We start from the raw sequence: 24,071 nt of genomic DNA on the forward strand, positions 1-24,071 counted from the left end.
AAAGATTTAGTAATCCTGGAAGGGCACGGAATCCTCAAAGATTCTTTAATTATCAAACTATTTTGGAATTTTGGAAAACTCGCGAATCTTCCAAACATTCACAAATCCTTAACGAATCTTGAATCTTTAATGATACAAAACTCCGTATGAAACAATCTTCTCAAAAGATTTATTAAGCACCACGCCAGTCTCTTCTGCTTCTGCTGTTTTGTTCTGTATAATATTTTGATCATCATTAAGATAGGGTTAAGATTTACATTTAGCTGTTATTTATTCGGTAAATGATAACACGTTGACTGTTTGTCTTGGTTTTGTTTACATTTTTTGTTTGTTTGTGGCGTTTTTTTTTTGTATGTGTGTGAGTGTTTTTTTTTCTCTTGCTTATGGTACGATTTTTTCCTATTCTTTAAGTTTATCTACGCGTGTGTATGCATGTGAGAGGACTTTACTGCTTTGCTTCGAATGTTCTTTTTTTGTATTTTTTGTTGTTGTTTTTTATAGGATATTCAACACTATATTACAAAATCCTAAATAGCTACCTGCTCCATTCGCATGATTTCGTGTCTTACTTTACGGGTTTGTTTGTTAGTTATTTGTGTTTTTCCTTTGGTATTTCTTCACGTTCCGAATGGCTATCTCAGTTATTAACGATTATGTGCTTGCTAGCGATACTTTTGCTGCACCCTTTTTTTATTCTTTTGTTGTTTGCCCACCTCATCGATTAATTATTTGATAAATTAGCATTGCTTATTAGTATAAGAAAACATCCTCCAAATGAGCCTCCCCCATCCAGGTTCGGGTGTTGATTACACTCACATATAAATCGTAGCGTTTTCAATTACAAACAGCGGTAGATACTTAGCAATAAAAATGTTAATTTGACTTATTTTGCACAAACGGTTGATGTCTTATTTCTTTCCTGCTTCCACTGCTGTTACTCAATACTTGCGCGAGATTTATATTTAGCTCCTGCCTTTTTTTCCTCCATATTTATTTAGCTGAACTCGTTTGACGTCACGCGTATTGTTTTCTTTTCCCTTTCTGTTAGCCCAGTAGCCCGCACCTTGCATTGTTAGGAAGATAGTACTAAAGTATACCAATCACTGGTGTTGGACATAAATTTACAGACATTGATATACCTCTTGTTTCTATGCGATCCCGCAAACACGCCCTCGCCGACGGCCTCGCCGTGAAATTGTATAAAAAAGCATCGTCCTTTCCCCATTCCTGCCGGCATCATTTGGGACCAGCATCAGCGAGTTGTGGAGTGTGTCATCCGTTTTGCTATACAGGGCGCGTTTGCTATTTGATTTCTGCAAGCCTGTCTCCCAGCATGCTCCAGACACGCTCCGTGCGTTACAGAGTCTGTCGTACTAAATATACAAATTATAAGGCCTCATATTCTCTTTCTGAACCCCTGTCTAACTCATTCGTCTGCAGTTAAATCCGTCGGTAGTGACGTATCCCGCGAACGTGTTTGCTTAGTGCGGTCCTGCATTCATGCCTTGCAAGTGGTGGATGATGTAAAAGCTATTGGGTTATTGCACATGATAGCTAGAGTGAAATTTCCAAATCAAAGCCGTACTCCTCCTCAAACCCGGTGCTTCAAGAATCGCCCTTTTTTGTTGCACTTTTACCGGCACCTGCTGACCCCAAAATCGCTAAATTATGACATAAACAACTGCTGCTGAGGACGGTTATACGCGGGCACGTGCGAATCCTTGAAAGCAAGCAGTGTGCCATGTGCAGTTTAATATTCATAACGCTACTCTTTGAACTGCTGTCAGCGGTGCAGCAGTACGACCGTCTTAAAGGCTCTCGGTCTCGCATGTGCCAAAATGCCAAGCACGCCAAGTATGTGTTGCATCTCGGTGCAACAGCATCTCATAGTTTCACGTGCCCTTATGTGGTTTTGCGTGAATAAAACTTGTTACCATCTCGACAGCACATCACAAAACCGTCGCACGAAGAAGATGACCGTGGAGGAAGGAGGGATGACAAAAAGTATTACCGAAAACCGGGAGAAACGGAACAGTTTCACGTCTGCAGAGCAGCGCGCTGCAGAGTAACTCGCCTATGACTGGCCGGAGCCCGGTATTTTGGTTTCACTTATCAAAAGATTGGGTTTGACGCTCGAATATCGTTATTTTCAAGGTGCATGCATTTGTGGAAGGCAAGCCGGACGGGGTGCTGGTACGCTAGCCATCCAGCGCTGGTACCGGAGCGCTTTAACGGAGCCTCAAACTCATTTTAAGCTGACGGTCGCACTCTGATATGACGCTCCATTTGCGCTCTTGCGTCCCTCGGGCACGAACGATGACACGTTGACAGCTGTCGGACTAGTTGAACCGTCAGAAATGCTCTGCCGGTGACATTTCGTGCTGTTTTGCTCCGAAATATCCGTCACCGTACCTTCACTCCGGTGTTCACACTGTGCTCGGTTGGTCAATCTTTTTCTTTTTTTTTTTGTTTTTGTTAATAAACATTCACGAGTATGCTGGGCAGGCGAGAGAGTCGAACGTATTGTTTGCTTCATCTTCGCCGGTAACTCCACGGTGTATTGGTACCGAATCATTGCGCCGTGTGTATTGTTTGTTCCGGTTCGTCCGCATTGGCTGTTTGCATCCTTTTCGCTCTATTGCGGGCAGATCATTGGAAGGAACCCGTTGGAATGAAATGCAACTTACTCTAATACACACCTCGGGCTCGAAAGCAATAGATCATTTAGTGTCACTTTTACCACCGCCGCTGGACAAAAGGAACTCCATCGAGCTGAAATCTATCTACTCCAAAACCAGACCAACACAGAAAGAGGGTGAGCATAGTTCATAGGCTCTTTGTTCATTGGAGCTGGCGTATTTTGGCAGGTTTTTTTTTAACAAAAACATCCTATTTGATAAAGTCCACGCAAAACCTTCACGAAACTCTGTCACTTCAAAACACTTTCCCAACATCGCAGTGAAGTTCACAATTCCCATGCTACCGACAAGTAAAGATTGAAGAATTGTTAACACTCCGAAGCCGATGAAAACTGATCTAATCCACCATATTGGAATTGTTTTAGCTTCTCTTCTTTTTGGGGTTAGAAATAAACAGTAGTTTTTTTTTCAATTGTTTAGTACCACAGCACTCACGCGCGCACTAACCAAACACGTTCGCTAAACGTAAGCATCAACATTTGTCATTAACTAAATTGTAGAAAAATTTCTATGAAACTATCTAACACCAGTTCATATATTTGATCATTTCGCTACCCTTTCGTTCGCCTGCTCCAGCATTTGTTTGCTGCACGCGCTGGAATAAGTACGGCAAAAAAGGCAATTTTTCTCATCTCTTTTATCCAGGTAGTTACATTTTCCTTCGCTTTTAACCGGCTGTTGCACTCATGTTTAGATTGTTGTTTTTTTTTCTCTTCTTTTGAGCGTTTTCATTCCTATTTTTGTTTTCATGCTTTGTTAATCGTTCTTTTTTTGTCTCAACTATAATGCACCATGTCGCGTATTGTAACCTTTGCGCTGTTTGTTTAAATGAATGGGCAAAGCTGGACGCTTCGTATGCGCGTGCACTAGAATTTCCAATCACTCCCCTTCCGAGCACGTTTTGCCCCGATCGGAGGTACTGGTATCTCGCCGACGTGTTATGAAGCATGCTCTGCTTTGCAAGAACCCCTTCAGCGACTAGACCTTAACAGGAACAACATTCGATCCTACCATCCCTATATGGTTTCAGCAGTAGTGATTAAATATTTACATTTTCCGCTCGACAGCTGCACGAATGGAGCAATTTAGTACACTGCATAGTGTAACGGCCACCGTATCTTCTCTTGTTGTCTCTGCTTTTCCATCCGGGTGAGCAGCCGGGGGTTTTTCTTTTTTTTCGCATTTTCTTAATCTTTTTTATCAATCGTATGACGTAACATTTTCCACGCATTTGAAATGTGATATAACTTTTCCACTCTTAATGTGCACAAATGTAAACCTGGGCGCGTAACTCATCGTAACTCAACGACTCACTCAACAACTGAGATAAACGTACTAACGGTAGTAGAAATTACATTTTGATTTGTGTCTGTGGTGTGTTGAATCGCATTCTACTACAAACAAATTAAAATGTCTACTGATATCCCCAATATCCGCCTGGCCGGTCCAATACGTTGGCGTTCATCCTTTTGTTTTGGGCGGATACCTTTTAGTTTGGCTTGCACAAAGTTCAACACGTGGCTGCTTAAACTCTACACGGCTTTACGTACTTTTGCTGGTGGCTGTCTCAAGCAAACGATGTGCGCGGTGTATAATTATACGAGCCACGTGAAGAAGCCTAGTGCAATGCAGAGCACGACAAACATCTGGCATATGTCTGTGTGATGCAGTGATGAAGCTGTAAATAGATCAATCAATTCATATGTTTTCGGTCAAACACCGTGGAGAACAATGGAACTCGTGAAAATAATAAGGGCTCATTCAATAATTACGTAACGCTGATAGGGGGGAAGGGGTCAGTACCAGCGTTACGATTTGTTACATAGGGAGGAGGGGGGGTTTTACTTTTTGTTACGTAACATACAATAAGATTATACTTAGATTCCCACTTCATAGTCTATGTATGAAAAATTAACTTATTTAAGGGATGATTTATACAAATTCCATATTACCTATCTACTTGTCGACTATTTAAAGGTCAAGTTTCTTGGTATCTTTTGATACCCACTCATTGATGACTTCTGATGTCCACTCAGATGGTGATTTTGGATTCCTGTGTGTTGTAGTGGATCCAGTTTGCATCCACTGTCACATAGCAAGCATCGTCGACTCCTAAAATTTACATTGAGCTTGAAGAGCTCTAAACAGACTCAGAATGATGCATCCAAGTTATACACTATCGTAAAGAGCTTCATACAATCAATCAATATAATTTACTGCTCGAACGCACATTCACGATAAAATGATCAACTTTCAACAACTAGAACGTGCTGCATCATGATCGGTACTTGTATGACCGCGTTTGAAGTCAGCATACCACCGAAAATAGTTGATTTTAATAGTGCTGAATTTTACGATGCTTATCAATTCAATTTAACCGTTTTTTTCCTAACCAAATGCAATGTTTTACTGACATTCTAAATTAATGATGATCAACTCGGTGTTAAATGATAACAATGGGTTTGAGTTTTGAGTTTTCCGGCGCTTCGTGGTCTTGGCCTGCTGCAAGGGTCCTCTAAACCACCTGCGGACGAGCGCCTTCGTCAGCCAATCCATAATCCCGATCTGGTGGACTCATCAAAGGCATCCCTCTAGCTTAATTTGGGCCTACCAAGCCTCCTCTGTCCATGAGGACGACCTTAACGGCTTTTTGGACAGGGTCGTCCGGTGTCATTTTCATGACATGACCAGCCCACCGGAGCTCAGACTGGTCTAATCCGCTGTACGACGGTAGGTTCGCCGTACAACTCATAGAGCTCATCATTGTAGCGTCCTTCCACACATACGGGGCCAAAAAAGCTTCTGAGCATCTTCCTCTCGAACGCAGTTAAGAGGGTTTCGTCAGTTTTGGACAAAGTCTATGTCTCCAAGGTGTATGAAGGTACTAGAGCTATATAAGTTCTATATACTCCCAGCTTCTTTCAACTGAAAATTATTCACTAAATCTACTTTACCGACAAATACATTCGCCATTTTTTTAGATCCTATAAATCTGTGTTTTATAAAAAAAAAAAGTTAGTCAAAAGTAAAGTAAATGAATAATGAGAATGAACAGAAGACAACTAGGCAAAAGAAAGGTTGCTAGATAAATAAGAAATGAATTGTACTGATAAATAATTTACGTACGAATTCTTTTTCTTAATACATTACACCGATTCGCCATGATACTATGTAATGTAAACTGTAATGCAAACTCTCAAACCAGCTTCTTAAACTTTTTAAATGGATGATTAGCGAATGAATCCTTCGTTTGGGATTTGTGGTGTTGAAGATTATCCAGAACTTATCCAACCTTGGTTTAGTTAACTTAGTGCATGCCAATAATACCAATTCTATTGATGAAAGATACAGACAGCCTGAAAATAAACATGGTTGATGAAGTATCGTATGCAGAATCGTAGCTGTATAGATTGAAGTAGATTCTAAAACCGCTTCAAATTATTAGCAACGATCAAGCAAGTCAACCTGGCGTGAGTAGTAAATTTAATAGGCTGTATGTTTGTTTATTTTTGCGTTAGTCGAAACACGATGGAATTACATGGATTACCTAAGAAATTTTATTTATTTTTTAAACAAGGGGGGAGTCATCCAAATGTTACGTAATTAAAGGGGGTTCCGTCCAGTGTTACGTTTAGTTACATTAGGGGGGGAGGGGGTCGAAAATTGACAATTTTAGCGTTACGTAATGATTGAATGAGCCCTAAACTTATTTCCTATAGATTTAATATTCTACTTTGTATGTGTACGTGGAATATTGTTCCGCGATGAAAAGGTTATGGAATCTACAAGAAAGTTTCCAGCATTTTGCAGCATATCAGGATATCAGGTATCTTGTATCTGTAATAGTACTACAATACTGATGACAATGCTTAATTATAACAAATTTATTCAATACGAATAAATAAAACTACTGAACTGAAATTTATTAAGAGGAACTCATTAAAATGGATGGAAACGGTGTTGGTTCAAAGCTCAGCAAACCCAACATAATTGAGCTGGCTAAGCGGCATAAGTTCGATTCCTTTTTGAGCTCAAAATAACAAAACAATATAAACATACTTGTACATCAAATGACATCCCAACAAACCAACGTTCTTAAACGCCTCTTAAACAGCTTTACAATTGTTAATTACTTTGATTTTAAATTACCAAAAATGTTAAATCGATGCTAATTGGATCTCATATACTGCATGCTAAATGATATTGGATTACCTATAGGCTTTTTAGCTACTTCATAACAACTGCACTCCATGTCCACTACCAATGCTTCAAAGCTTCCATTTCGTGTGTTTCTCTACAGGAAATAATCATCTTTTCCTTCAGAATGAAACGCCCGAGAGCGGTCCAGCCACAAAAGCTGGCAAGGAATTTCACTTTGGGCGTACACTTCACCACAACAATCACGACCTGCCCTGGTTTGCGGCTCATGCGACCAGGTTCGCGGGCCACGGCCCCAATCGCCTGCGAGCGTTTCACTGACGAGCGTGTGGTTGATTGTGTGGTAAGCGGCTGGAAGTACGAAATGAAGCTACAACTAAATTGTTTTTGTATGTTTTTTTTGTTGTTGTTTTGCCTCCCGTTTTGCGTGCAATTATGTTTCGTAAATTGAATCACAGTCGGTTTTTGCATAAACAGTGCAGAACAGGGGGAAAATGCGATGCGTTTATACTGAAGGATTTAATGCGTGTACGTACCATCGGAACCGCGCCAATTGATCAGCTTTTGGTTGCGCAGCGCGTCCGTTGTCGGGATGTGGATGATCTGCGTTGACTCGCGCGTTGCCTGCGGGATGGAGTCGATCCGTGCCAAACATTTCAGCACCAGCTTGTCCTTTAGCTTACCGAGCCGCTTCTCATCGATGTAGAAGCGAATTTCGAGCGTGCGAGATCGCAACACAAAGCCATCGTTCTCCGCCGTCGTTTCGTGCTGCGGTTGGAGGTATTCCGACGGTACCTGCGGTCGAACAATAGCAGTAGGATGGTTACAACGTTATATTTTTGCCCGCGCGTTTATACGGTATCAATGCTCGCGGTACGATGCTCTTACGTTGCGGTCGTTGATGTACCAGTAAAGCCGGGCCGGCGGGCTGGACATATCGGACGAACAGTTCGCTACAACGAAATCACCGAGCGCGTAGTTATGTTGTGCCCCATTATGCTGCAGCCCATTGATGATGGGTTCGAACTGTGGGTAGACTGTCGTGAATGAAAGGTTAAGAGCAAAATGAAGAATGAGCTGTAATTAGAGCAACATTTTACCGCATGGTGCGTGAGTGCAAAAAAAAGTATAAAAGACCCATGCTCCCGCATTCCAATGGTCCGTCCCGCTAGCACGGGAAAATCTCGGTACCTCACACCGAACTGTACAACGAGCACAAATTGATTACGATTATTAATTAATGGCACGGAATGTTCACTGCTGGAGCTAATGGAGCACGGCTCGGATCAATCAACTCCAAACCCGGCTCCATACGTTGCCGCTGCCCCTTTGCACACAGACCTCCGTTTGAACTTTGTCCTTAGCCGAGGCATCTGAAAAAGATCCGTGCCCAAGTTTGGCAAAGGGTTCCTTTTGATTGCCACGCAATCCTCGGCAGGTTTCAGCTGCTCAACAAATTAATCTTACCCCGTGCTTACCATTGCTCCGCGCCCGTGCGAGAAGCGGACACCTTCGGCAAGCATTGCCAAGGAACATGGCCACCGAGGAGGGGTATCGAGTAAAAACCCAACGCGTCAAGTATCCGGTTGGAGTTACCTCCGTACCCTATTTGATGTGCCTGGCTGAGGTAATGGATAGAATTAAGTCGTACCGTTAGCCGAACACTTGATCAGTCGTACGTGACGGCGAACACAACCAAACGGGCACGTACCCCATGGTGGATAAAGCAGGACGCTCGTTCGCCTCGTCTAAGTTCCCCAATTAGTCGTATCTAAAGCGATTCCGTTACAACTATTAGTGCTCCCCCCCCTTGTAACTTTACCAAACACCACCGCAGCAATGCCAGCCGTGCTCAAAAATAAAACTCTAGCACCTACACTAGCGCCACACTATTAGCAGGATGGATGCCAGCGGATTCAGCGTACACCAATGAGCGAATGCCCCGCGCGTTCGCGATAAAAGTGCAAATTGATGACTAATTAATGTTGCTTTTGGCGTAATTAAGAATACGCCGGAAACTTTCTAATTTTTCATAATTATCTCATTCCCGCCGACACACCAAGCTGCCACATTTAACACACTCTTTTTACCTTATTTGCTGGCTCTTAAGCACCCAGTACCAACCCATTCCCTGAAGGGTGGCACGCTGATGGATGTGAGGTGGCATACACGCGTTTACACACGCCAACTGAAACACACACACGCAGCAGATGAAAAATAGCACACGCCATCACGCCAGCGGAAGTGGAACTTTCGATCAGGTGGCGTTTCCGGTTATAAGCCCTTTAGCTAACTACAGAATACAATTTTCCATTTCGGTGTTTTTCCTCGTTGTTTTGATTTTTTTTGTTGTGAAAGCATTTTTATGTGTTTGTTTTCGATGTGATAAAAAATGTTGGAACCATTCCCGTACGATTGGTATTGTTTTTTTTTTTTAGTTCGTTGGATAACTTCACCAATGTTCGCCACGTATCGAAACAAATAGATAATAAATCGCTTTACAATGACTAATTTTTCTTTCTTCCATGGCATGTGCGAGCTAGGACCAAATGAAACGTGACTTTTGCGATTGCGAGCGTAAAATTCCATGATGACATCACGTCGTGCGCGGTTTGCTTCAGACACGGGATTTGCTACACATGCTATTCATTAACTCAAGCAAGACGATCAGCTAGATTATGATTCTAGACGGTGTTACAGGAATCTCACTGGTGAATCATGACCGTGAATTCCTGCCCTTCCTGAGGTCAAAGATTCAAAACCAAATAGTCCCAAATCAAATTACTCCAGTAGGAAAAATTGTCAGACAAATGGAGGGTTTCAAAAGTAACTTATATCATTTGTATAATCTTTTTACATTACCTCAAACTCAATAACAAAAAATAATTAATTTAATTTTTTCAGGATCGATCGCCTTCCGTGTAAAATAGTTAAATTGGTTGAAAACAATCGAAATTGACCGGTTTTGTAAACGTGATCCAACTGAGGGGAAGATTAACACGAATGAATGAACACTGGAGCAGGTGTTATAACAATTCAATGTGCAATTGTTTTACAATCACACCCTCGCAAAAGAAGCATGGCAAAATATATGGTTTGTACAAAGCATTTTCCTAACAAAAGAATCGAACGACCAATGTGAAATCAATAAAAAAAAGAAACAACTGATCAATATCATCAGCAACTGGATAAGTGATTTAGTTATTCACAGTTTAAACAGATCCAACTGTTTCATGCCTTCCTTCCCCTAACCAACACCAAGTTGTCGAACCAGCACTTAATTATTATTTATTTATGTTTCCATACAACGTGACAAACATAAAACCACAAGCACTAGCTAACAACATAGTGGCACGTGTGCAGATGCGGCGAAGGGTTGGATTTGAAAGCAGGAGAGCGAAAAAAGAACGTTTCCCCGTGCGAATGGTAGTTTATAAATTTATTTATCTCCAATCAATTACACCTATCCTCGTACCCGTTACTGAAAGGGAGAGTTAGCGGCACTGTGACGTATTTGAGTTATGTATACTAATTAATACAAATTCAATTCATATCGGGGAGATAATTTTCAATAAACAGATTCTTTTCCACCCGGTTAATCTGATTTGTACCGTGGTATATCGTATTGATGAGTTATAAACAGGTTTTGAACGTCGCACCGCACGTTCATTTGTCATGTTTATCAATATGAATTTCCAATTCACTCGGTGGCAAAACAGATGTTTTTTTTGGGTTTTTTGTTGTATTTTTGTTTGTTTTCAAAATAGTCAATACTACCCCTTTTGTGATCAAACTGTTGAAAATCACTTTCAATCAATTTTCCGATAACAGCCAATTTGTGGCATTGCAGCGAAACCGTATGCGTAATGTGGCTTGCGTACACTAACCGGCTAAATAGCGACCCGGATGCCTATTAAGTGGGTGCGACTGGTAAAGTGTTGTTTGCGCTCTAGCCACATAAATTTGTCGACACCATTACGCGGTGCAGAAATTTACGCTACCAGCGGAAGACGGCGACGGTACCGCTGGGTAAAGCATCCCGGAGCCCAGGGTTCTTCGACATTATTGGAAGCTTACTTCCACCACGGTCAACGTCACGCTCGCTACGATCGACAGCGCCTTTATCGGGCCGGTACTGTTTTATAACGGTGGCTTTCGAAGGCTTTAGCCTGCCCGAAAAACCACCATCGAGACGTTATTTCTTTTTTCTTTTTTTTTTGTTGGGACCTCATGAGAGCTCTCGAAATCCGATCCGATTTGAAATTGGATGCCTGCAGACAAACGGAAAAGCTTTCAAAGTTACGAGCCCACGAAACCCTACTTGCTGCCTGCCTGCCTCAGGAATTGTTTCACACATCGATAAATCACGCTGCGGGGATGTGGTGTGTCGGTAAGCAAGAGTGAAAGTGACACAGAAATCGAGACGGGAAGCTGTTTTTGGGGGTTTGTACAGGACGGAAAAAAGGGCCCGAAAATCGATGCAGCGCGGCTAGAATTTTCCCTCCACCGGGAAAAATCGAGTTGTCATTGTATCCGAGTGTATCGGTTACGACGATTCGTTATTGAACGCTGTACGAGGGCGTACGGGCGGAAAAGCCCGCTACGGATGTTAAAACCCTTGGACCGACAGTGGAATCGTACGGTCAAAACACTTTTACCCTGCTAGAGATAGAAGTGTGGTTAATGGTATAACGGCTGTCAAAATCATAGAAAGGCCGATGGGAGCTGGCGAGGATTGAGCTGAACAAGCTACAATAACGTACAGGCGGTGCACTTCCTGACCTCCAATCGAAAAGGGATCATCAAACGCAATTGAAGCAATATCGTACTCGTTGTCGATTGCATTATATTGGTGTACAATGCTCGCACGGGCTGTGTTAGTCAACGACTATCAAAGCGAACGCTCCGGACCGACGGGGTGATTTTATTTACCGAATTTGTCTGAGCAAAGCATTTAAGACAGCTCTCTCATGGAAATATTAACAATACAGCAGATTTACATTGTGCATCAGCAGAAGATCATGATAATTTGTGAAGATTTTCAGTGTTTGAATAGTTATTAAAATGAAAATCACCGGTCAAAATAATCATTTTCAAAGATTCATGGCTCGCCAATGATTCATAAACCTTCAAAGTATTATGCATTATAGAGGACAGTCCTCAAACAACCATGAATCTGCAAAGATTCATGATCCTCTGGAGGGATTCTTGAGTTCATTCATGTTCATCTTTAAAGAATGATGAACCTTTGAGGAGGAATCAGATTCACGAAACAATCAAACCCGTTTCATAAATTATTTTCATTATTGCTTTGCAATAATGATTCATAATCAATCATTATTGCAAAGCATTTAAGACAGCTCTCTCATGGAAATATTAACAATACAGCAGATTGTGCAGACAGTGCATCAGCAGAAGATCATGATAATTTGTGAAGATTTTCAGTGTTTGAATAGTTATTAAAATGAAAATCACCTGTCAAAATAATCATTTTCAAAGATTCATGGCTCGCCAAAGATTCATAAATCTTCAAAGTATTATGCATTATAGAGGACAGTCCTCCAACAACCATGCATCTGCAAAGATTCATGATCCTCTGGAGGGATTCATGATGGGTTCATTCATGTTCATCTTGGAAAAATGATGAACCTTTGAGGAGGAATCAGATTCACGAAACTAGAGATGTGCACGCTGAGTAAGCGTGAGTGAGTGATTTGAAACCTTCGAGAGAGTGAATGAGTATAAATCAGCACGAACTCCAAAAGGAGTGATAAAACACTTTGTCTCACTCCTATTCATCGATTTCATTCCAAAACGTGTAATAAAACACTGTCACTCTCTTTTACACTCTTCCTATTTTACTCAATGTTTACAATCCAACAAGAGAAACAACACATTTTACTCACTCTTACTAACCCGAAATCCCCTGGCGGGCATTAAAATACAAAGAGAGTGACAAAACACGTTTGCTCACTCATCATCAGCGTTTACAATCTCAAAAGAGTGGTAATACTCTTTTACTCACTCTTGCAGAGTGATTATAATCCCAAGAGTGATAAAGCAGTTATACTCACTCCTGTGTGAGTTTCTAGTCGGCACAGAGAGTGAGAGTGAGTATAGGTACAAAAGAGTGGTACAAACATTAATGCAGTGTAATACTTTTAATGAATCTCGAAAGAGTGAGTAAAGGTTTCAAATCTTTAAACCTACTCTTTGACTCTGATTCAAATCCTTGAAAAGAGTGATTATTCTCATCTCTACACGAAACAATCAAACCCGTTTCATAAATCATTTTCATTATTGCTGTTAATTACATTCTTCCTGTACGTTTGTTCATATCACGGACTTGATCCAATCGAATAGAATAAATTCATATTTACCGCCGAATCATAAGCACATTACGAACAAGTGCAAAAACAAGGACTCCCATCGCACCCATTGCACCAGTTTTCGCACGCGACCATTGCAATCAGCAGCAGTGATGGATTGATTAAATTAACGATGAGAAGCAAAGTTGATGCGACCGAAAGAACAAAAGCCGCTCAATCCGCCGAGAGAAGAAAAACAAAAACAAGCCTTCACATGCGAACATTGCGGCCACCGGACCGAACGGTTCCGTTCCAATTCGATTGATATGCGAAATTCTAGGCGCGAGTGGTTTGTGATTGCATGCGAAACAAAAAAAAACACAGGCGAAATGGATGATAACGTGCTGGACACGATGCACGACGATGAGCGGGCAAGAAATCGGAGCTAAATGAAACGATTGGCATAGCGAAATGAAATTAACCAAGGAAAAAGTGATTTTCTTGCCAAATCCAAAATCTGCCATGTCACCGTAAAGAAACAATAAATTTTCCACTACATTAAGCATTCGAATGATAAAAGATTTAACCTCCACCGAAGGCGAAGAAAAGACGCCGGGACGCGATGAAATAGAGAATGGAGGCAGATACGGAGCAAGGAGACTGCTTAATAGCGGATTCTCGTTCTCCCTTTTTCGACCCGGCTGGTGAAATGTGCGAGTGAATTCGTAAGAAAATAGACGAACAATTCTCCCTTTCCTTCGCCCCTCGAAGCACTTGCTTGCTCCGGACGGGTGAGCGAGGAAACTCCTAGTGGAGTTTCCCCCCCTATTGTGGCCTTAATGTTTCCATGAGCCATGAAAGCATACAACCCGGCGGGCATTTCCCACCATTCGGCAGTCCCATTCGGGCCGTGCATTCGCGCTAAAGGATACACATAAAGGCATTACCAACTGGGGGGTGAGAGCATGCAGCCAACGGGCGTGGAATGCCGGAAAACCTGGCAATTGCATTGTGTGGAGAAGGAGATCGTGTGGAGCCGAAGGAAGAAGTACACGCCGTCTTGTGCAAATTTCTCCCCTATGTATCCCCAAACCCACCGCTACACAATGTGACAGTCGTGAGAATGCAGAAAATCTGGCTCAATCTGGTAGTCTGGTGGTGGGTCACGAGAATGTGATAATAATAATCAAATCTCATCTACCCAGCCTCCGGTTGACCTCCTTCCCGCCCGGCGCGGCCAGGATGGATCATTAAACGCTAAAAAGCCTTGCTCTTTTATTCAACGACCATCAGGGACATGCCACATCTCATCTGCAACCACTGCCAACGTTGATGTCATCGTCCTAAATGTGGAACTAGAGCGTGGCCCGTCGTGTTCGGTATCGATGATGATCGCTATTAGGTATCGTAAGGAGATTTTTATCCCTCATCTCTTCGCTCTAGTCACACGGCTCTTTACATCCACACCGTTCCCGTCATCACTCTGCGATATTATAAAAATAATTAGATGGCTTAAAATTATCCTTCACACAACGAACCACTCCGGCGCCTAACCAACCGCATGCGTTTTGCCGCATCCATCCTGCGAAAAAAAAACCGGATCTATTCCCCAGCTTACTGGCAGTTCCCAAAACACACCCATTGAAACCGTTTCGCGCTTTTATCCCTCACTGGTAGCGGATCCGTGTAATGGGTTTACTTTCCATTCCGTTCGCTCTAAATCGTGTTCGGCTCCTTTGCTTACTTTCTATCCCTTTGCTCGCGCGCTGCGCGTGCTGATTGTCTTTATTGTTACTGTGTTTGCCCACCCATCTCACCCACCGTCCATTTCCCGCACTCACTTTCCTTTCACTTTCCGGCACCCAGTGCTTTCACAAAAAGGCTCCTTTTATTCGTGGAACGATTTCGGACGATTTACCACAATTTGTGCGATCTTTCAATTTTGTGTGTTTCCTTTTCCGCTGTGTTCCGCCACAACAAACCGTCCGGAATGGGAAGGAATATGCTGAAGCATATTTTAAAATGTTTTCTGCATATTGTAATTTCTTGCCGGTTTGCCTGTCGTAGCGCTCCCAGGGAAGTTCCATGCGGGAAGCCACATGCTTGACAGCCCCAGTGCTTATCGTGTGCTTGCGAGTTCTCGTGTACTAGCTGCATGCGGACCCCTTCGGGAGCTATTCAATGGATAGACGGTTACGACCAACAACCCGATACATACCTCAAACGATTTCCGATGCAGCTATCAACAGCACTTTTTTTTATTGCTAAAGGCTCTAAGGAGTTTATTGAAACCAAAAGTCTTCCGTTGGGCCACTTGCGGCAATGGCTTACGTATTGCTTGTTGTTTAAAACATAACAAAAGCATCACAGAGGAAAAATAAATTTGCAATTTGTCAGCGAACATGCAGTGGTGATTTTGTTGTCATATTGAAGGAACCCCTTTTCGCTAGACTGCTATCATTATTCAATCGAATTATGTCAAACACTCAATGACAAGAGAAAGAAAATGAAAGAAAAAGCGTTGCAATATTTATTTAGTAACTCATGTGACGAGAAGCGTCTCTTTAACTATTGCCAGCATTGTAGAAAGGATTGCAGATAGACACAGATTGTCAAAACACATTCATCCGCACCTTTTTATTAGTTATACGTAGCAAACGCTGTAAATATTCGCCACATTCGATAGAGATATTTCCCCCTAGTGGAAACGCACACGATCATAACACGTGGGCGGACAGCATTGTTGCTGCTACTACTGCTGAATAGCAGAATGGCATTTTATTTTCTCTTTCATAGAAATCACCGATTTCCCGCGGACCAGAGGAAGCCCCATAGGCCGGTATGGTATCGCTGCTCACATTCGTCTAGATTCCCATTTCCCCGAACGCAGGTACATTTCCTTTCCAATACTTTGCGAAACAAATGCTTGCAAACTCTTCATTCTTCGTTACAATTTAGTGAAGCAGACAAAAAATTATGATAAAAAAAAGCAGCAGTGCCAGCTTATGGTGGTACCGGCTTCTGCAGGCTGAATTGGTTGTGGTTTCTCTTCACCATCGTCACCATTGTCTCCTGCCAATGGGTATCGCAAAATTCACCAGAAACCACAAAATTCCTAGAATTTCAGCAATATTTACACCGAGCACACCAAACACCCAGACCCTGCCAGGGAATATATGCCAACACTTAACCATTGCAGAGTGAACGGCAAACGGGCTCGTTGCTAGGGAAGAAGGGAAGCAAACCGGTCTGAGGATTACGCAAATGGTTTCACAGTATCGTTTTTAATTATTTATGTACTCGCCACACAATGCACCCCGCAGTATCCCTGGGATTATTTAAAATAATACGCACAATAATAAAAACCGAAATTACTCACAAAAACAACAACAAACCATGAGGGCTATGAGGGTATTTTGTGGCAAATAATTCTTACACAATCTCCGTAGCACGATGGTGTAGTGAAAGCATAGCCTTTTCGCACGAAAGAATCGGTACCAAACCCCATCAGAATCGTTCTCCCGATTCGCGGGATGAATAGAATTAACCTAAATTAATAACTGTATAATCTTATGGATAAATCGCCACCAGGCAAAAACAGAAACTCACATGACAAATTCGTGCTAAAAAGCAGAAAAGTCTTCGCCTTTACGCAGTTGGTCGCATTAATTGTTCAGTTTTGTTAACAGAATCGCCCTCAAAAATCTGCTCTCAGTCATCACATTTTGTAGAGGGGCGTATGCGAAAAACAAGCATCATGAAAGATTACTGATGCGCTGGGAATTCCTTGCCCGTGAGGAGAGAAAACACCCAAAAGTAGAAGCTGAAAAAGCGAGTCCTGACAGACAGACAGAGTCCCAAACACGACCCGATTGTTAGGAGTCAACGTTATTGGATTTATTACTCAATTAGTCTTGAACACCCGAGCTAATCAACGTGAGTCATAAACCTTCCAGGTTTTTGCATCTTTTGCAACGTTCCGTACCAGATGCTCACCTTGCTTTTTGAACTGTAATTTTCTAACAAATATCACTTCCTGGCACATGCATACCCACGTACATTGCGCCTTGCTAAAACCAAACCGATTCACCTTTGCCGCTCGGTTACGTCCACGGTCACACCCCAAGTATGCATTAGAGCTGGGATTACGGGCAGTCCCAGTGTCCCCGAGCGCCTGTAAATAGTGGCCTGCCCGTCCATACGCAATGCCGTACTCGTGAGGCACATGAAAAACGGTTCAACACATGTCATTGAGGCGATAATCTATTGCTTTACTGGGATTTGCGAGATTGAGGTTTTTGGGGTCCGCTTGGCGCACGGCAAACGCATCCCGATAACATTGACTGCCGGATGACAGTCGTTCCGTTGCAAAAGGCGAAACCTGGAAAGCCGTAACGAGCTCAAAATGCTTAGCCGGTAATCCACTGTAGTTGGCTATGAAAGCGAACCATTTGTGAGAAAGTGTATAAGCAGATTGTGACCCGAACCCCAACGGATGCGAACAACAGGGCGGTGGAGAGGGTGAAGGAGGGAGGAAGGAGGGAGGGAGGGGGGGGAGGGATGAGCTAGTTTTGGGAAGGATATTTTTCATTCACTTCCGGCATGAATGTGTGCCTTTCAATGTCACTGCAAAGTGATAAAGTGAGCGATCGAACCAAACACGAAACCACAAACACATTCTACACCCCCCTCCCGTGTTTCTACACGGCTCAACACACAGTAAAAAGGATGGTTTATAGTGCATGGTATGCATATTAATCAATAGTTAAACAATTTTCATTTGTACCACAAACATCAGTAGGAAAACGAATGCAAAAGAAGGAACATTACATTCCGTGAACCACACCCTCAACAGAAGAGTCATTCATTAATCTATCTTACCGGCCACCGTCATATTACCGACGCCGTGCGCCAGCTTGAACTCTGGCGCATCGCCAGATATTTCGCACCGGTACGAGCCGCTCGAGCGAATGGTGAGCTTGTATAGTTGAATGCTGCACATAAACTGATTGCAGATCTGTACCGTCGAATTCTCCAGCAGCGTCACACCGTCCACGTCGAAAAACATCAGACTCTTGGGCATCATCGGCGAGTATCTGTGGAAAACGTAATCAGACAAAAGAAGTGGTGCTGTTAGGAACACACCTTAAAAAAAAACGAAAAAATCTGCCCATCTCCCAACGCGGGACTACAACGTTAAAACCCACCTGAAGAATTCCCGCTCGTCTTTGTACCATTTGACGGAGTTGAGCTTGTGCATACCCATGTCGTAGCTGCAGGAAAGCGTTACCGTCTCGCGTACATCCACCACTTCCGGCACGGTGATATCCGTCAGCTGCAGACATCTGGCAAGCGTTAACGCTATTGTGAAGAAGCCAAGGAAAGGATTTATTTGCATATATCATTGCCAACGGAAATGTTGAAATTATGTACATTACAGAAGGTTCATTTTTTTCTATGATATATGGGTGGCTAGCATGATGTAATGGAGGTCTCTCTATTTTCACTGAAAATAACTTACGAAAAAAAATAACATAATGGGTTGGAAGCTGGATGAACAGTCGAGTTATGAGAATGTATTTAATAGATTTCATCACAAAAGAATCATTTGTTTTCTTTATTGACTTTTCAGAGTTGCAGACTAAGTTAGTTCAGCATAGGCTATATACGCTTTATGTGGCTTTTTGTGTACAAAAAAAGGAATAAGTTTATTTAACTGGATTCAATACTTCATGCTTCTAATAAATCAACAATAATAACGTAAATATCTAAAGACATTTTTCATTACTAAATCTCAAAGAAATCAATTTGATTTTTGAGATTATTTTTCCTAAAATTGTGCATTCTTCTGTCTACTCTTTAATAACTTCAATTTATATTGCCGTACATGCGGTCCGCCACTTCCAATCTATCCCCATTATTCCATCATCTCACAGCAGATTATGATCATGATTCACAGCTGGTTAGGCAGATGCCTCGTACCGTTCCGATACATCCGTCGGTGTCCACGGTGCGTTACCGGTTCGATTTGCAGGTATGAAATTCGCAATTTGAATTTTCATTCCAATGTGCTAATGAAGCCAATGACGTAATCAAAATACTTGCCTAGTTTTCACCCTCATCAAACGAACCCGATGTCAAACGAACTATCAATCGAACAAAGACCGTAACGCGCCGATAATGCAGGTACGGTGCACGAGCGACTGGGCGCCTCCATCAATACGGACGCGTGGGAGTGTGCAAAAAGGCAATAAATTTGTTCGACGGGTATGACGTTCCCGTTTCGGTGGAGTTTAAAATTTCACCAAAACAGGCGGGGCAAATCCCTACCGGTCTGCACGCTGCAGAAGACCAAAGTTCGTATGAACGAATTATAACAGTTCACTCGCACCGACTGCACCGATAATAGGCGTTCGCTTATGCGAAAGTGTATTGGTCTCAGCACAATGGAGGTATTTTTCTTCAATACATCCTCAGCATTAGAGTGACTTTTTGTTTAACTCATAATATTTAGTTGGCTGCCATACATTTTGAACTGAACAAATTAATACTACTTTCTATTAATTCAAGGTTTGTTAAACTTGAAATTTTGTATAAATGTGTAAAACTTCATTTCTACCATCGTTCATATGCTGAGCATATTTTTTGTGTATAATTGCTGTAATATTTAGTATGAGCTTGCCGTAATCATTAACTTTCGAAGCCGTTAAGATGAATCAATTTACCATACGATCATTCATATGAAGTAGACATACTGGAAGGACGGAAACACAAAAAAAAGCACCATTCCTTACCACCGAGATAAATCACTCACTCATGGAACGGGGTGCCAAACAAAAGATTACACCACTTCCTTGCCGTTTAATGTGGAAATTGTGCTCGCGCCCAAAATCGGTGGTTTCGACATCATACGCTGGAACAACCGCCACCGGCAGCAGAAGCAGATGGAAGAAGAAAAAAACACACGCGATGCTCCCTCTTGCTGTCTGCTAACTTGTGAGAGATATTTTTACTAATTGCGACAAGAAAATAAAACTGTCACTCAGTAATTTGTCAGCATGATTTATGGCATGTCGGAAGTGTGCTCCCACTCGCTCGTGGGAATTTCACGACAGAAGGACGGAAAGCAAGGTCACTGATGCGGATGGTCGTACAAGAAGAAAACGGTAACCAAAAACAACGTGGCCTGAATCTAAAAAAGAGCACCAAGAACCACACATCCATTGGCTTAAGCAACACACACACTCACACACAAACACAGAAAAAGGAAAAACGCACATTTGGGAAAAGGAATTATAAGCTGCGGGGGGAAAGCAATGGTAGATATACCCATTGTGCAGAGAAAACCAAACACATAAAGTGTGAAGTAAAAATGAAACATTGTATTCCCGCTCGAGCTACGACTCCAATCTTGCAGCCCACCAACATTAAGCTCAGCCGCACAAACAAAAAACGGCCACTAATGGCCACAGAGGTGCATAGCATGCCAGAGCACCTTAAGCATCTTGAACGGTTCGCGAGAGAACTCCACGACATGGATAAGAAAGAGAGCTAAATTATGAGTGAAAGAGAGAGAGAGAGAGAACGAGAAAAAAAAGAAAGTAAGCATAATGGGGTGGCGTGTAAAATTATGCCAGCTAGCTAAGTGGTCCTCATATTTAAACACTTGGAAAGATAAACTATGGAAGGAAAAACAATTCACCACGCGGATACGGTTTGCTGGCAAACTGCTCGAAGAATACTTGACATTCACACATAATCTTCTTATTTAGTTAGATTGTGTGAAAAGATTCGAAATGTTTTCACTGTACCAACGAAAACTACGTCCGTGTGTAACACGAAGTTTGGTGAAAAGCAATGTTGCCCTGCCCTGACTGCCACATTTGCCATAAAGCGTCTACTCTCGAAAAGGGCTCACCAGCTCGGAGCGATGCCACGCGTTGAATGAAGGGGAAATGATAATTAGAATTAGTGGAGTTAGAATTAATTAGCAGCCTAAGAAGCTTTCCTGCGTATCTAGATAATCATAATCGGCATTTATAAACAGGGGGCATTTTGCTTCCGTTTCGTGTTGCTTACAAGGTGAATTGTGGTTTGTGTTTTTTTCTTTGGTAAAGATTTGTAAGATAACGAACACGGCCGTGTTTAAAATTAATATCTACCTCAATGCTGCTACCCAATCGAGCTAATTCGATATACTTTCCAACACCTTATACTTAAACTACTATCTGCATCTATCAGTGGAGGAGTAAGAGTTAATTGATTTGTCGTGTGACACCTGTGTGCCATATGCCATATGGAAGTTTTGTAACTCGCTATCGTAATGCGTATACAATCTAACCAATGAAAAATGTCATTATAAAAACGGAAGAAAATAAGCGATCAGTAATGTATGCTATGCTTACCCTGCAGTAGTAAGACGGCTGCTATTAACCTGCCATTCAAGCACATCGTATTGCCAGGCACGGTGAAACTATGCATCTGTTAGTTACCCACTCGGTTTAGTGCTCAGTCTCAGGTTGCTTGTCGCTGCTGCTGTATTCGGTTTAAGCCCATACACTGTTTACACTGAGATACTAACTACACCGCACTAAAGCGTACCACTGGTTGCAACAATCCTACAGCTTGTCATTTTAGGGCACACAAAACCATGACACACCAACAGCTGGTTGATGCGTGCCTGCAAAACCGCAACAGAAGTGCCCGGGGTCTTAAATATCACTCGACTTTTATCACTACATTCAACCGTAATCAGCACTTTACCACCACTCGCGTGGTATGGTTCTTAAGCGTGAACGATGTTTCGGGTGGGTAATTTCAGCCAACACCGTACTTGATCACACCCGATTGATGGACGAGCGGATTGTCCTTTGAATGGAGGTGCTTCGAACCTATATCTTACAGCTTTCCGTAGCGCGATTTTATATCAACACCGAATGCTGAAAGCAAACAAACATCCTTTGTTGTGAGCGGAAGAAGAGATACAGGCAGTAAAGATGGAATACTTCAGATAAAGTGCTGCTAAAAAGAACTCTCAGCGCACATTTAACACCGTCACCAAAATCAAAGAACCTACGGTAAGATATGAAGGGGAGATATCTCTTTTCTTCCACGGTTTCTAAAGTATTAGTGGTTAATTGTGGTACAAGAATATATGATTGCAATTGTAATGACTATAGTGGCATAATCGGCATCCTTCTAGAATCTTCGATTACCCAGGAAATTCTGAAACTCAACTCCTTTACGGATTATGTATTTTGATGAGGTAAATACCGATTATTTACACAGAGATTTCCAGGATAATTACAAAAGCAGAGCCTCCCAAGTTCTAAGAGTACCTCCCAGCTTCCAAGTAGAATTTGATAGAAGATCTGCACACCTGCAACTGTATATGGATACGAAGATCGGCCTTCTCAAAACCAACATACGCTATTGCTCATGGCAATATGGACGTGCCGGTAGTAAACAGTAGGAATAGCCTGGCAATATTGGATATTTTTTTTCCTCTTCTGTTTGATTGTTGTTGCCGTACTGCATGTCGGTGGTGTTTTGTTATCTTCACTAGCGCACAGCTGACTGGTGGGTGTTTGCACACAGTACACACGGGGACATTTGCCACGCTACTTTATTATAGGCGAACAGATATCGCAAACTGACACCGGAGCCGCTTCCTACGTCATATGTTTCCGACAACTCGCCATTGCTGGCGGTGAATAAAGAAATAAATGAACCGCCGGCGAATAAAAAGCAAACAAGCAAACAAAAGGTGAAACGGACCTCCGTTACCCTTTTTTAATATCCTGATTTCCGACACCCGCAAGGATAAACGGGTATAAAATGCGAAAATGTGGTCGGAAGGTTTTTGCTCCACTTTTCCATTTTGTTGTTGCCTGCTCCTTTCGTTGTGGATTTTTTTTTATTTGGAGCCTGTATTTTCCGGCCGTGTGTGTATGCATCCTGTTGTTTCTCTTTCCACGCTTAATTTCTCGGTTCTGCACTACCATATTTCACCGTTCGTCTATTCTGGGACCACAATGGGTTCCGGTTTTGCGTTGTTGCAAATGTCATCCTGCCATTGATAACGGCTTTCATTGCGTTGTTGGTTTCTGTAGCGTGGATTTTTGTTTGTTTTATAGCTCCTTTATGTTTTTACCCCGCCTCGTTCAGGGGGTTTCCTCTTAATTTTCTGCTGTTGTTATTTAATACCTCGTCATCTGCATTTGCACTGGTAGCGTTCAATCCGTGGCAGTTGATGGGGACAGCTAACCGCAACAATTGCACTCTCCATAATGGTTTGGTTTGTTTTTCCTGCTTGGATCATGGCCGTTTTCCACAACAACAAAAAAACATATCCATTATTGTTGAACTGTCAGGTAGCTATGAATTCGATGGTTGTATCCGGCGACTTTATTGTTTTTTATTATTTATTTAAATTCAATTGTGAGGTTCTTATTTAGCTACCATTAAAGAACAAGCTCACAATATATGTGAACACTTTTTTTAAACTGAACACTTATTGTCAGCTATTGTTTTCCATGGGCATCTATGTCACTAAAATATTGTAGCGCTTATTAGAAGACAGATTGCTGTACAACATACAGTAATGCCTAGAGTAGATCTCGACCCGGCAGTCTTGACACATCACCATCGCATGAAAGATCATCTAAAACGCACGATTAGACACTTTTTTCTGTATTGGTTTCACTTTCGCTTGTCTTTGGCACTGGCTAGTTTTATTGTACTATGCAAATATAGCATCACCCCCACACATATATATTCTCTTTCACTCTTTCTTTCGCTCTCTCTCTACTTCTCTCTCACTCTCTCCGTTTACCTTCACATTGCCGAATAGTACACCATCGAAACACGGAAATCAACCGCCACTCTATTACACTACTTAACCGAC

The 24,071-nt window shown here is 42.2% G+C and overlaps 1 protein-coding gene across 1 annotated transcript; it reads right to left on the reverse strand.

The window, feature by feature from the left end:
• Positions 1 to 305: 305 nt before the first annotated feature.
• LOC128306598 (uncharacterized) lies at positions 306 to 21,646 on the reverse strand. The gene is made up of 6 exons (XM_053044151.1): positions 21,571 to 21,646; positions 18,373 to 18,526; positions 18,047 to 18,261; positions 7,746 to 7,894; positions 7,394 to 7,652; positions 306 to 4,377 (listed from the first exon to the last, which is right to left on the reverse strand). The coding sequence occupies exons 1-6, from the start codon at positions 21,644 to 21,646 to the stop codon at positions 4,295 to 4,297; spliced, it is 936 nt and encodes a 311-aa protein (XP_052900111.1). The 3' UTR covers positions 306 to 4,294.
• Positions 21,647 to 24,071: the final 2,425 nt, after the last annotated feature.

Source organism: Anopheles moucheti, chromosome X, assembly GCF_943734755.1.
Source record: "Anopheles moucheti chromosome X, idAnoMoucSN_F20_07, whole genome shotgun sequence".
Classification (NCBI taxonomy): Eukaryota; Metazoa; Arthropoda; class Insecta; order Diptera; family Culicidae; genus Anopheles; species Anopheles moucheti.

Bases quoted from the DNA above. Each gene is read 5' to 3' on its own strand.
- LOC128306598 (XM_053044151.1), bottom strand. From the start codon at position 21,646: ATGCATAGTTTCACCGTGCCTGGCAATACGATGTGCTTGAATGGCAGG. The intron at 18,262-18,372 runs GTGGGTTTTAAC...CGTTTTCCACAG, and splicing joins GACGAGCGGGAATTCTTCAG to ATACTCGCCGATGATGCCCA. The intron at 7,895-18,046 runs GTAAGATAGATT...CATTCACGACAG, and splicing joins CGGTAATATGACGGTGGCCG to TCTACCCACAGTTCGAACCC.